This window comes from Pelophylax lessonae, assembly GCF_965119305.1.
Source record: "Pelophylax lessonae genome assembly, chromosome: 5".
NCBI classification, from domain to species: domain Eukaryota; kingdom Metazoa; phylum Chordata; class Amphibia; order Anura; family Ranidae; genus Pelophylax; species Pelophylax lessonae.
In genome coordinates, this window is record NC_138772.1 from 165,685,602 (window position 1) to 165,700,054 (window position 14,453).

Sequence of the window (14,453 nt, forward strand, 5' to 3'; positions counted from 1 at the left end):
TTTTTTTTTATTGTTCACCTGTTTGCTATATTCTTGCTTTTCTATATTTTATTCACTAAATACCATACTAATTCTCCCTCCTGATCGCCTTCTAGTAGTTCTTCAAAACGGATGCATTAAAATCTTTTAGTAACAGAGCAACTTTAAAATATGTGCTCAATGAAAATACAAATTTTCCTTTTTAATAAAATCTTATCCAAGAGTATTGTGTTCTAAAAGTGTTGATACCACACACACCACACACACACACACACACACCACACACACACACTTTCACTATGAGGGGAGGCAGGAGAGATTGGACAAGCTCTGTCACTGCTTGGAAGTTCTGGCGCTTTGCCCGTTTACTGCCCAGCATTCAGACATTACAGGCATTAGGAGAGCTGCTGCAGGTACAGGTATGTGTGTATGCTTCTCGGTGCCTACACTTTATGCATGCAGCTTTATTTTTAAAGTGATTGCAAACAAGCACCCTGTGAAACAACCCATACAGTTTAGGTGCCAGTGTACACACGGCCGCTTCCAGGTTCACAGTGTACACACGTCCAGATCTGTTCCAGATTAAACTCCCTGCATGTGCCATTTAAACGCGTTTTTGAATGCATTCGAGAATTTTTTTTTTGTTTTTTTTTTTACTGGGGTCCGGTGTTTTTGTGATGCATTTTTTTAAGCTTTTTACTGCATTACTGTTTAGTTATGTGGGGAAAAATAGAAGCATAATGTACTTCTTCTTTTTTTTTTTTTTTTTTTTTTTTCTAGAACTGAAACACACTGGAATGCACTGTTGTAAACTATGCCATTAGAACCCAAATAACCTAGGTTCCATGAATTTTTGATGCAGAAAACAAAAGTACTTCACTGCATGTAGTGTGAACTGGCCCAAAAATAGAAATGAAAGGCAAAACATTTGTCTATAGATGTAAAAAAACATTATAAATTCCCCGCCACACCTATTTTGATAAGTGATCACTTTCTCTGTTCTCAGCTGCATAAGAACTGGGGGGGGGAAAGAAACAGCAGTACGCTGAACTTCCTAGTGGAAGGGTGAGAACAAGTTTCATCATTGAAGAAGAGCAGCCTGAGTTCGCATCACAGCTAGAGAACTGACCATGTTGTGTTATCCTGCTTAGTGTGGAGAGTTTTTTTTTAGGAAAGCAGAGGGACTGGCAGGAACACCGGGGATTTCGCACAAAGGAAGCGATACAAAGCGAACAGGATACTTTTTCATACAAGTACATGATACAGCAGGCACATATCAGGAATATGAAATGTTGGGTTTACATATTCTTTAAGAAACAAAGCCCTAATTGGTTAGCTATGTTCCCTGGCCGTTAGCACCAGTATTGTCTATAAGACCTCATAATTATTTGCTTAAATATCCCAGCTTGCTGCTGAGCCTCGTGCATGGTGGTGAAAAAACTATTCTTATGTAATTGGTTGATAAAAGCATCATTTGATACCTCCTATGTGATGCAGAAGTGTAAAAAATTCATTATAAATTGGATAAATTGTTGTCCTGCAATACTAGAGTTCTCCAGTAGATGGTGTGGCAGGGGAATTCTGTATTATAGCACATGGCTCAGGGAAAACACGCACACACCACAAGAGTGCGCTAACACAGCGAGATCACAGGAAAAGATTGTCTGTCTGATTTTACCTTTTTTCAAAAAAGAAAAAAAAAAAAATTTCTTTTTATTGAAAAATTGAGATGTATAGGTAAAAAACATGGCCTTTGGCAATTCCCGGCTAATACATAAAACTTAGAACTACTAATAACACCTCCTATTATAGAACCCAAAAAATTTTTAAAAAAATAAAGGGGGGGGGGGGGGGGGAGTAACAACACACCTTCCGTACACCTTGCTCTGTCATTCTCTTATAAAATCACTTCAAGGGTTGATGAATTATGAGGAGATTCCTGTTCCCTCTTAACCATCAGGATAATGTATCGGAAGAATATTAACTTGTGTTTAGAATCCTACCTGAACGAATGTAATGTGAGTCAATGCAGAGGATTCAGTTTGTTCATATCATAAACGAAACCTTATCTGGGGAGAATGAATGCAGTCTGTGGACTCCTGATCATCCGTTGTACACTCAGAATCTGTCCACAAGTGGCAGAACTTTTCAAATTTCCTAGGGCAACCCCAGGGCAAAAAGGTAGCTTTGTATAGGGGTACAACCTTATTGATTAAATGCTTCTAGAAGGGCAAATTAGGGGCTGTGTCTGATTTCCACTTGAGCACTATCCCCTTCCTGGCATAAAATAAGCGGCCCAAGAGTATGCATCGTCCTACTAACGGTCAGAGAGTCAACTAACCCTAGGAAGTAAACATCAACTTTTACATGGACCTGTATAGTAGTTAGGGTAGATATAAACTGGGTCACTTCCCGCCAGTAGCTACTAATCTGAGGGCACTCCCAAAAGAAATGGGCAAATCCAGCAGGGCCACTAGAGCATCTCTAACAGCAAGAAGAGGAATTGGGGTATATACGATGTAGTAGTCGGGTGTAAAATAAATGGATCAGCGGGTCTTTAGTTGATACTAGTACTTAAAATGGGCTGTCCCAGAGATCTTCCCAGTCTTTATTGTCCAAGTCTTGCTCCTCCAAATGTCACGCAGTTAGCAGGGTTGTCTGTTTTACCTTAAATTCTTTCCTGTCTATTCTGTCCTATTACCCGAGGTGCTGGTAACAGCACGTTATCTTTTAAATTCACATATTTAGGTTCATTCAGCTGTTGATGAGATGGACAGTTTAGATGATGTGGAGAATAGCATGCTGTACCACAATCAAGCTGTCATTTTGTATTACCTGCGCCAGCACTTGGAAGCCATTGCCATTGCAGAAAAACTTTACCAGTTCATTGAACCATTTGGTAAGTCACTGTTCAGTCTTGGTGAGTTAAACTGTGTTATACCATTACATCTGATTATTTTTGAAAGATTTGAAAATGTTTATTGGTTTCTGACCAAATATTTGGTATAGTTTTCATGAACAACATTTCCGAATTAGTTATTTTCTTGCTTAACTTCATGCGGGCTTATTTGCACATTCAGTCTGGATTTTCTGGTTATTTAAAGTGTAGGTAAACCATACAAACTTCTTTCATTATTTAATTTTCTCCCTTTTTAGTCAAATGTACCATTGAAAGAGTTTGATATATCGATGTGATTAAAAAAAAAAAACTGTTGATTCTGCCAAAAATCCTGTGTTGCCCTGCGCACTCTGTATCATTTATTGCAAACCATATTATCAGCCCAGCCTATTACACAGCTGTGAACTACAGAACATCTCCCCCTATGTTATGGAAAGAAGTGAAGAGAGGGTGAGATGTACTAGAGTCCTAACACACTTCCTGTCCTAGGGTGACAACATTGTTTCTCTGCAGATATAGTACAGTAAGTAGGCATTGTCACACTCGAACAGTAAGTGCGTTACAGCAGATTAAATGAAAGGGAAAAAAAGCTTAAAAATGAAAACTTACGCAGTCTCAACATCTAAGGACTGATAAACCGCAGAATATTCCATTCTTGTTCTTGGGTTTAGATACTTTAAGGTTTAGTTATTAAATGCTTTAAGTATAATTTTCTTTAATGGATAAAGGAATTTTATACAAAGAAAAAAATCTTTGCTAATTTTTAGTTTGGTATGTTCTACTACTTCATTCACATCCTGCAGTATCCACAAAAGAGTTGATCGTAAAATAAAAAGCTTTGTAAAAACAATCTTAAGAATTGCATGCTTTGTATTGTGACAATTGTACTGCAGTGTCACATAAATATACATGGGATATGTAGGAAAGTGCGCTGATTCGAATCGGGTGTGCTGCTACCTTAGAGTGAAATATAGGTGAAATGTGAAGATCAAAATCAGGTGCGCTACCCAAATTATGCGTGTTAAATCATACAAAAATATGCGTGAGTGGAAAATTCAACAATTAATTAACATAAATTGAATACGTTCATATAAATTATGACAAGTGCAAATCAAAACACAATACGTTGGAACACCAGTGAACATCAAACAATAGTGTCCAAAATTATTATAAAAAGTCCAAAAGGTGATTCCAAAATTCTGTGTTGCAAACATAAAAATCTGGAAGGTGCAAATCTTGTGATAGGATAGTTCAGCTTCCCACCACCGGCTAAGCCTCTTACCAGAGAAAATAAGTTTTAAGGGCATATAAAGATATCACTGCTTCAGAGATCATACAGCTGCAGAGAGATTCCAAGAACACTCAGGTGACACTCTTATACACAGGTAGTACCTGGACTCTTACCAGACAACGCAAAGATGTGAGCCTGGAACTATCATGTGTGGTGGTCCTGCAAAGAATCGCTGGGCGCTTGATGGCTGATGTGACCTCAGGTGTCTAGTTTACCTCAACAGTAGGGGACACAACAAAGGGGACCGCCATGGTGCATTATCGACAATATATTTATTAAGGTATACATAAATTGCACTTACAGTGTAGAAGACAATATGCACGGATTCCCTCAAAGTAAAGCAGAGTAGCGGTGGCCGCACTGCAGGCGGCCACCGCTACTCTGCTTTACTTTGAGGGAATCCGTGCATATTGTCTTCTACACTGTAAGTGCAATTTATCTATACCTTAATAAATATATTGTCGATAATGCACCATGGCGGTCCCCTTTGTTGTGTCCCCTACTGTTGAGGTAAACTAGACACCTGAGGTCACATCAGCCATCAAGCGCCCAGCGATTCTTTGCAGGACCACCACACATGATAGTTCCAGGCTCACATCTTTGCGTTGTCTGGTAAGAGTCCAGGTACTACCTGTGTATAAGAGTGTCACCTGAGTGTTCTTGGAATCTCTCTGCAGCTGTATGATCTCTGAAGCAGTGATATCTTTATATGCCCTTAAAACTTCTTTTCTCTGGTAAGAGGCTTAGCCGGTGGTGGGAAGCTGAACTATCCTATCACAAGATTTGCACCTTCCAGATTCTTTTATGTTTGCAACACAGAATTTTGGAATCACCTTTTGGAATTTTTATAATATTTTGGACACTATTGTTTGATGTTCACTGGTGTTCCACCGGATTGTGTTTTGATTTGCACTTGTCATAATTTATATGAACGTATTCAATTTATGTTAATTAATTGTTGAATTTTCCACTCACGCATATTTTTGTATGGTTTAACGCACATAATTTGGGTAGCGCACCTGATTTTGATCTTCACATTTCACATAAATATACATATTGGGGGAATTAAACTGTCGCCATTGCCCATAGCAACCAATCAGCTTCTAACTTTCATTTTTCCATACAGCTTAAAAAATGTGTGTCAGCTACATGTTCCGATAAATCAATTAAACCAAGCAGTCAGTGCCACCAATAGGAATTTCATCCAGAGGCTTTGGTTTTTAAACTTTGGCAGATTGATCCCCCGCTGAGATAAACGGAGTCTCTCTGACGGACAGACTGTGTGAAAGAGCCCTACAGGTGCAATTGTCCTGTAGATGGAAGGAAAGGAAGGGTGGGGCTTTTGGATTACTGGGCTTAACAAATAAATAAAAAAAGCTGCTTTTAAAAAGTAAATATATAGGTATAACTATATGCAAGTTTTAGTCTTTTAGCTAGTGTATATTGAAATTTTGTGTTACAAATCCAAAAGGTTTTTAGGTTTGTTGGGTGAACCATATCAGTTCTGTTGCTCATACAATTCCTGAAGTATGGAAAATGTGCTAAGGAAATAAATCCTGTTGCCCATAGGACCCAGTTAGCATCAGACTGTCAGTTTTTTGAAAGCCAGGTTTGATAATCTGTTTGTGGTTTTATATTGACCATAATACTTTCTTACTGCAATGCAGTTGCTGTGTATGTTTCTACAGTTTGATGGAGCTCTTTACTTGGAAAATTGATGTAAAATTATAGTATGTTTAAGGTTTTACTCTAATCATCCTAATGCAATTTAATTGTTCATGTTTCTGTATACTTTCTTTCCCATCATGCTGTCTTTGACACTGACATTTTAGGCATGCGTCTGAGAATACCTAGATCATCGCACCACAGCTCTTATGGATCATGCACAACACACAGCCGAGGTGAAGATTGTTACTAATTTTTTTGTTGTTCCTTTTTTTTATTCCCCTCCCAAGATCCAATGGAACCTGGCAACCATTCAGGATCATATACCAGTGGAAGCGGACCATAAATGATTACAAACAATTTTAATTTTGTTTGCAGCTCTCAAGGATGCTGGATTATGCTCAGATTTCTTTGCTTTCACAATGTTTCTGTAAACAAACCTTTTTGCGGCATTTTCTTTCTGACCCCACCATAAAATGGAAAATTGTATCAGATTTACCGTAATTTTCTGTTCCTAATGCCAATCCATGTCAGCATACATATGATATAGCTCCGCCCCTATAGTGCAACCTCCCCCATTCTCCGTAAAAATAACCAGATCAAAAAAGGGAGGGTTTGTATGCCATCATGGATTGCCTCCTGGAAAGGAAAATTACGGTAAGTATTTGATACAATTTTCAGTTTTTCTGACGTCAACATGGCAGCATACATATGATAAATAAGGAGCTAAACGGAGAGGGCTAAAATGTATTCTCAAAATTTATTACAATGGTCATGGAAGCCTGGACGGTCATTCCGTTAAAGTCCATTGATGTACTAGCCCCTGGATTTATCAGCAACCAGCCTGCTGCTTTGCTGATATCTTCATAGGCAATTACCCAAATTTAGAGATGTAAAAATGGACCTAGCTGAATGAGTTTCTATCCCTTCTGGAGGCACTTGCCTGGCCGCACTCTTAAGTTTTTCTGGATGGCTTTTACTCAACAATATGACAAAGTTTTGCTGTAGGTTCCTCTTCCGAATTTTCCTGATTGAAACACAAACAGTCTTCCGAAGGATTTTAGTTAGGAAGCTGCTTGAAGGTAGGCATTTTAGACACTTGGTACATTCAGTGTACTATCTCTGCCGGAAAGGAAACCGCGACTTTGTAAGATGAAAACGGAAGCCACCTTGGGAACAATGGTGCTCGAGGGGCATAGGCCCCAACTTGTTGAAGGCATAAGATGTATGACTCTAACTCCCAAGTGCTTGCAGATCTGAAACTCTGCCCCTTGAAGTTATTGAGGGCCATCGAGTGATGTCTCACCGAGGACTGCTTTCTGGTGCAAACAGAGTCCAGACATTGAAATTCACTACCAGAATAAAAACCTAATTGAAAACATTATTCCTCCCCAGGGTAAAGTCTCAAGACCGACCTCGTGAAGCATTCCCCTGGCAGCTCACGTGCCCCTTTTTCCCTGTAAAAGCTGAAATGGCTGAAATTTGAGCCTTAGGAAACTAGGCTACGCCCGAAATCCAGAGCCATGTGAAGAAATATTAGAAACTCGGCAACTTCTGGGTTGTGAGGTTCAAAATTCTGCTCGGGCTGTGAAGCTGTTCCAGACTTCGGAGTAAATAGCATTTGTTGACCTCCTTTCTGGAACCTTGCCAGGATTGAATCACTTCCAGAAGATGGCCTAAGTCCTCCAATCCTTCCCAGTCGTCCCTTCGTGGGACAGGTGTTGTGGAAACACTGAAAGCTGAAGTTCTTGGTTCTGTCTAGGTTCCATGGCTATGGTAAACCCAAGGCCTGTGGGCCAATCGGCATGCTTGCTATGACAGTGAGCCCCTCAGACAACAGTCTCCCCTGGAACTTCATGACCAAAGCAGTAGAGGAAAGGCATCTGCTAGTTGACTATTCCTTGGGTGAGTGGGGTCGTCCACTTCCTCCACCAATTGGTGAGGGTAGGAAGAGAGGCACCTTGTGAATAGATGGTGATACAAACAGACTCAGCTGAGGGTGGCCCCATATTTGAGTAATATGGGCAAGATCAACCAGACTCCTGTAGGGCGTGAAGGGATTGAAAAGGACCATGGCTGTGCGTCCTTCAAAAAGGTGCCCTCGCACACCCTTCCATTTGCTCTTGACATTTTCCACTCTGGCAAAAGTATCTTGAGTCCTGGAATGTAGAGTGGACGAACTCTCGGAGAACCCACCGGAGCCTGGACTTGCTATAAGGAGGAAGGCCAGATTAACCACCGATTTGCTCCTAGAATAGTGCTTAGCGTTGGGAGGTACATGTGACTTTTTATCGTGACCAATAAAGAGTGTTCTACATTCCAAGGATGTGTGCTGCTCTTTGAAACGTAAACACTGTTATACAGCAGTCAAAAGCCGACTGTGAGCACCATCCATCTGCACAGCAAACTGAGGGCACAAACTGAGGGTTGAGCAGCAGTGAGTCTCTTGTAATAGCCAAAATTTCTGGTCAGAGGGAAGAACTTGTCACCATACAGGCACTTATGACCACCCTGCTGGAGGATGGGTTTGTTGACCAAGGACTGGGCTTTAAAGCCTCCTTCATTGTCACTGAATGCAGAACTGCCTTAGGGGATCATTGATAACAAGAAATGCTATTTTATCCACAAAATCCGCTGAGCACTTAAGCTCACCAAGAGCACTAATAATCTGCTCTTTCACAGATTCATGGTGATGGTGACCTCAAGATTCTGGGTTCGAACTGCATTGCGCTTGCCAGGAAGTACTCTGATCACTGGCTTACAACCGTCAATTCATTGATCGTGGATACAACCAACGGAAACTGAATCTTCCCTGGGAAGAATAACACTCCGTACAAAATGCAGAATAGTAGCATCCATACCTTTTGCAGTTGGGTGCAGTGCTGTAAAGTGTGTTACTGCAACGCATATGAAGTGTGTTCGCTCAATGCAGTGCCATTCTTTTGACCAGTGAATTGGCACTTCCCTCCAGAGTAGTGTATAATTTTGCCATTGCTTATTTAAAACTTCATATTACTACTGCCACTCCTCTTAAATCAACCTCTTCCTTCACCTTTCCGTTCATTGGGGAGTATGGAAGGTTATGCCTTGTAAACATGAAGTATGTTCTGACTTCGAAGGCACTCATTTGAGTCATCCCATTCGGGGCCTGCTTAACCACCCTAATGAATGACTGGACCCCAGAGACACTGAAAACCTGCTTAGCCTTTTCGAGGACGACCAACCCTCTTCTACCTCTGGTGTAGCCAGGTGTAGGGTAGGGGTGAATGGCTTGGATAAATCTACTCTGAGCCCGGAACAAAGATGGCTGTATTGGGCTCGTATTGGTACTCCTTGGTTAGAAGGGCTAGCTGTGATGCCCTGAACTCATGTGCAGGGCTGTGTCCTAGACGTCGCGCCCGGAGTCCGCTGGGATAAGTGGTTGGAAAACTCCATTGGAGACTCACTAACTACTTGCCCATGAAGGGTTATTACTTGCTGCCTTACAGCATCCTTTGTCCTTAGGTCCCAGGGGTAATATCCAAAGACATATTAGTCTGCTAATATCTCTGCGCCGCAAGCCCAGCACTTCTTACCCTTTTGTTGCTGTTAGCGCTCAGGGGAGGAGGAATGCTGACACTCACTGGTAACCTTCCGCGCCTCCTGGGTGAGACCTGTGGGGCTGGGTAAGCCGCTGTCCACACTGGACTTGTCATAACATAGCAACTATTTAAGCTTGACTTTAAGCAAGAGCGAGAGTGGGCTAGGTTGCATCAGGAGGCGAAGGCCACGCTCCTAGAAAGGCACTTTTTTTTTTTTTCCACTCTTTTTACTAAGTTAATAGACTGATGGTCCTTACCTGAGCAGATGGAGGCCTTGTCTATGTGGCAGAAAGTTCCTATTGGAGCAAGGAAGTCAGCAATGAGAAGCAAACAGGTCATAGACATGTGCCTGAATCTCCTCCCTCCCCTCCCCCCATTCACCTGCAGCATAAGCAAAGAAAAACCGAAGATGTTTCCAGTGCAAAAACCACGTCATGCATGCGTGAGTTGGACATGCCATAGCAAAGATGGCTTGCCACGCAAAGCCCTCTGCACAGTGTATGCATGAACGCCATAGCCGGCTCGAATTCTAGAAACAGCCGCAAAACCTGGACCGGATTGCGCACGCACACTGGTCACAGGAAAAGCCACGGATGAAAGGAAAAAACTGCAGACAAAACCCCAATTGCTCCAACAAAGGAAAAATGACAAAGCCTAATGAAGGTAGAGGCAAGGGAGGAAAAAACAAAAGGGATAGCACATACCTGTAGGAGAAAAGAAAACGCAGCACTAACGCCAACACCAGGATTCAGCTCAGGTGTGCAGAGAAATGCATGCATCAGGAACTGCAGCATCCAAACACCAGCTCAGGTGTGCAAAGAAACACATGCATCATGGACTCCAGCAAGCATACACCAACTGGGGTTCACCACATGAGGTTCTGATGTCTCTAGTTACTGAACTCCTCAGCCCTAAAAGACCACCTGAAGGTGCTCCCCACCCTTTTTTTTTGGTGCATTTAGCAGCCTAAGATGTGGGACTGTGCCTGGGAGAGGACACCGACACAGCAGATAGACTTATCACAACCACATTCTTGCTAGTGTATGTCTTGAGGACAAAAAGAAGAATGGGGGAGGTTGCTCTGTCTGACTTTTATAGATTTAAACAGGTCCTTTGAGTGGATATAGGGGTGGAGCCATATCGTATGTATCCTGCCATGTTGGGTCAGGAAAGCAACTTTGAAAGTTCTTCTTGCCTCTCTTATCCACCCTCCTGTTGTGTAGAAGAGGAGTGGGGATTCACGGGGCGCTGCCCATTTTCCCAGGAATAGAGGATCCCTTGAACATTATCTGGACAGTATCTTTTATTTAAAAATACCCTGTTACTAGACCTCAGTTTTACAATGCTTGCAGCAGTAGAGAATAAAAACTGTATAAGGTTTTCCTTGTTCTTTTTAGGGTCCATTTACATGTCTGATGCATTGATTTACCACATAGGCACAATGTATGGATGTATAGAGCTCATCTGTTCAGTTGCATTGGGTTGGGAATGCACTGCAATGTGTATTTTAACATTTGGCACTATTTTTTTGTGTTTAATCCATTTTTTATTAGTTTTTGCAAAGTGTGGTACTTTGTAGTGGTACATATAGAATATTTCAGTACAAAAAGGACAAGCTGTAAAAGCTCATGGAAAAAAGAAAACCCTCTCTTCGGGCCCCTCTTCTCTTCTGTTTTCTTTCTCCTCTTTTTTTTTTTTTTCTCTTCTTTCTATGTTTCCTACTTCTTCTCTTCCTTCCTGATATGAAGGCTAGATTGCTGTACTCCAGGGTATCCAGGGTACAGAGTTATATAGTCTGATATATGCCTAATTTTTAACCTAGTCCTGGTAACTGTTTATTGTTATGTTACTTATTATGCGTTCATACGCTGTATAAATACATACCTCTTCAATGTCGCCCCTGCGTAGGCAGACCATGGCTTGTTATGAGTTTTGAAATTAAAAAAAAAAAATCAGCGCCCTACAGGGCAAGATGAAGAGTTAACACAACCTAATACAGACCACCAAGCACAGAAACTTATAGAAATATCATAAAGACAGCCTATTTTTTGAATGCAATGCACCACTATGCACAGATGGTTCACATTTATGTGTTGCACTGCAGTGGAAATAGGTTGTCTAGATGCATTGGGATGCCATTCTAAATTAACGGCACCACAAAGCAGCACACTTGACTTTGTGCATTACCACACCACACACGTTTTGTAAAGTTTTCAGGAGTGTATCACTTGTCTATGCTGGCCCAAGCTTCTGCTCTCTTCCGTCTTCCCTTCGCCCCCCAACCCCCACCCAATCCCAATTGGTAAATTGTGGTTTTATGTACATGGGGCTTTAGCATTACACACAGACCCAAATGACGTAGGAGCAAGGGGTAAGGCAGAAGCTGTGCCCAGTAGTACCAAAAGTGTGGGGTGACTATAAAAGTTACATTTTAAGTCCATTAGGGCAAACCGTAAGTAATCTCTGCTGCTGCAACGGTTTACAAGAAAATGTGACAGCTGGTGAAAGCTGGTGTCTGAATAGTGGCTTCTAGGGTCTCTTTCACCACAGTTACTTACATTTTTAGAATGATCACATTCTGTTCAGCATTTAATGATCCTGGGAAATCAAGATGCTAGAAGTCATTTAATTACAAAAAAATCCCATATGGGACATGTTTAGTCAGATTATGTCATTCAATAAAACCTAATTGCTTGACTGACTCTAATTAGTAGTGTAAATTGCCGGCTAAGCCCAGAGCTTGTGATACATAAAGTGACTTTAATGTTTGAATTGATTTCCATGACTAATCTAGAGGCAGTTACTTTACCCCTTAGCTGAATATGGCTCAGATTGCATTTTTTTTTTTTAAGATTTCTGTAGCAGTTACTTACCTGCTTAGTAAGCCCAATACTAGACATCATTGTGTGTTCAATGAATTAATGTGTACATATTGATAAACCCCCAGGCTATCTGTTTAAATGCAACCAACAGAATGTTGTGGAGCTGTGTCACGTGCAGTGGAAGAGTTTCCATTAGAATTACATTTTTTAATTGGGCCATTATTTTTATCTAAACATTTTTGTGAAGCTGAAAAATTATTAGACATTTATTGTATAATACTTACAATAATGAATTGTATTTAACATAAAATGCTATCTGATAATGAATTGAGCAACAGGACCCACCTTTCCTGGAGAACCTTCTGTAGTCTCTCTCCTATGATGGCTCCATTCACATTAACTTCTTTGCATGGAGCCAGCACTGCGGGGTGCCTGGAGCACACTTGTTTTTGTACTTCTACATCTCCGCAAGAACGTTAGCGCAGGTGCAGGTCCACAATAATGCTATATTTTTTTTTACAGCAATAATACAAATATTTAAAGGAGAAGTACAGCCAAAGCTTGCTTGGCTGTACTTCTCCTATGGATCACAGGAGTGCAGTTTGTTCTGGTTGGGATCCACCCAGATACCTGGACCGGCACTCGGCTCAGCCTCTCAGCAAACCGCCTGACAACACGGCTGTGATGTGTGGCATGAAAAATTGTAGACATGCAGTGCACTGAATGGTACCACAGGGCACTTTGTACACTTCAATAGGTAAAAAAAAAGACAAGGTAACTCAATGGACACCAGCCAGACGCTAAAACAGATTAAATACATAATTTACACATTAAATACATAGTTCACATATTTAGAAACGGCAATAATTATTTTAAATTTGTGGTTATTTTATTTATTTTTTCATTTTCTTTTTTTTTTTTTTGAAACCACAAATGGTCTCCATATTTTATATAAATGATTCATGTATATTAAAGTGTATTTTCAGGAAAACATGAAAACCTGTCTGCTTGGGACCCCTCTGTTTAGTTTCCTTATCCTCCTGCAACTTTTGGTCTTTCTTAAAATTAGAATCCGCAATTATTAACTTTGCTTGCATCACTATCGGTTGGTGGTTTTGCAGTGCAATCTAAAGATGACTCGCTATTGGAATCATTTTGATTTTTGCTCTTGGTCTTAAGTCCTCCAAGCGCTTCAGACCGCAGCAGAAAGGAAATTCCATCCTTTTTTGCTACGGATCGGTGGGAAGTGGGAACCCAGGATATTACATTTTGTTCTAAGTAAAATGGGGTTGCTTCCTTTTTGCCTTTTTGGAAATTTTTGTTTTAAATTTCAAAATCTTGTACATAAAAAAAAAAAATAATCTCTTGGTAAAGTGTTATTTGTGTGCTTTATGCCATGATGTCCTGCTGCTTCATGTCATTCTTCTTCACAAACTTACTTAGTTGACTTCCAGAGTATATGTGTTTTATAAGTAATACAAAGATCGCTGTAATTATGTCTACTTAAGACATTCTCCATTAATTGCTTAGCGGGCTCTTACCTTAAAAAGTGGTGGTCCTGGTTCACAACAAGTGCACTTAAGTGCCTGGACCTCAAATGTTTTCCTATGTGTACTCTGGTTCCTTGTCACAGTCTAAAAATATACTGGAAATTTGACTAGCTTCCAGCCACACTGACTAATATTGTGCATGCATATCAATAATAATGAAGGTGTATGAGACTGTAAGCTCCTTCGGGGCAGGGACAGATCAAAAAGTTTAACTTTCCTATATATAATGCCACCAAGTATGTATGTACTGCTTAAATAAAATACATTGCCATAGTGTTTGAATGAAAGCAATACAAACCTCACTGACTTTTTCCTTACTGTTTTTAAGGTATGTGTACATTATTATTAAAAAAAAAAAGCTAACATTTGTGGCTTTATACTAATGACAACTAACAGAACAATTATCTGTTCCTTGTTCTCTTTCAGAGGAAAAGTTTGCCCATGCTGTCTGTTTTTTGCTTGTGGACATGTATCTGTTAACGTACCAAACTGAGAAAGCATTGCTTCTGTTGGTAGTACTGGAGAAAATGATTTTGCAAGGCAGCAATAATAAAAATGGTAAAAATGAGGTAAGTCATTGTAAATGTAAAGTGTCCACTTTACAAAAAGATATAATTCAGTGCCTTTTCAAAATATAAAAAAAAAACTTAGTGAAAATCTGGACTG

The 14,453-nt window shown here is 40.5% G+C and overlaps 1 protein-coding gene across 2 annotated transcripts in view; it reads left to right on the forward strand.

Annotated features, from left to right (window-relative positions):
* CNOT10 (CCR4-NOT transcription complex subunit 10) overlaps window positions 1–14,453 on the forward strand; it is a 233,424-nt gene that overhangs the window by 11,213 nt on the left and 207,758 nt on the right. Inside the window, exons 5-7 of one of the 2 annotated variants that reach the window (XM_082259468.1) lie at window positions 2,728–2,878; window positions 6,002–6,070; window positions 14,214–14,356. In XM_082259468.1, the coding sequence (XP_082115594.1) occupies window positions 2,728–2,878; window positions 6,002–6,070; window positions 14,214–14,356 (363 nt within the window). The remainder of the gene's footprint in view (window positions 1–2,727; window positions 2,879–6,001; window positions 6,071–14,213; window positions 14,357–14,453) is intronic. The other variant, XM_082259469.1, reaches the window with a different exon arrangement.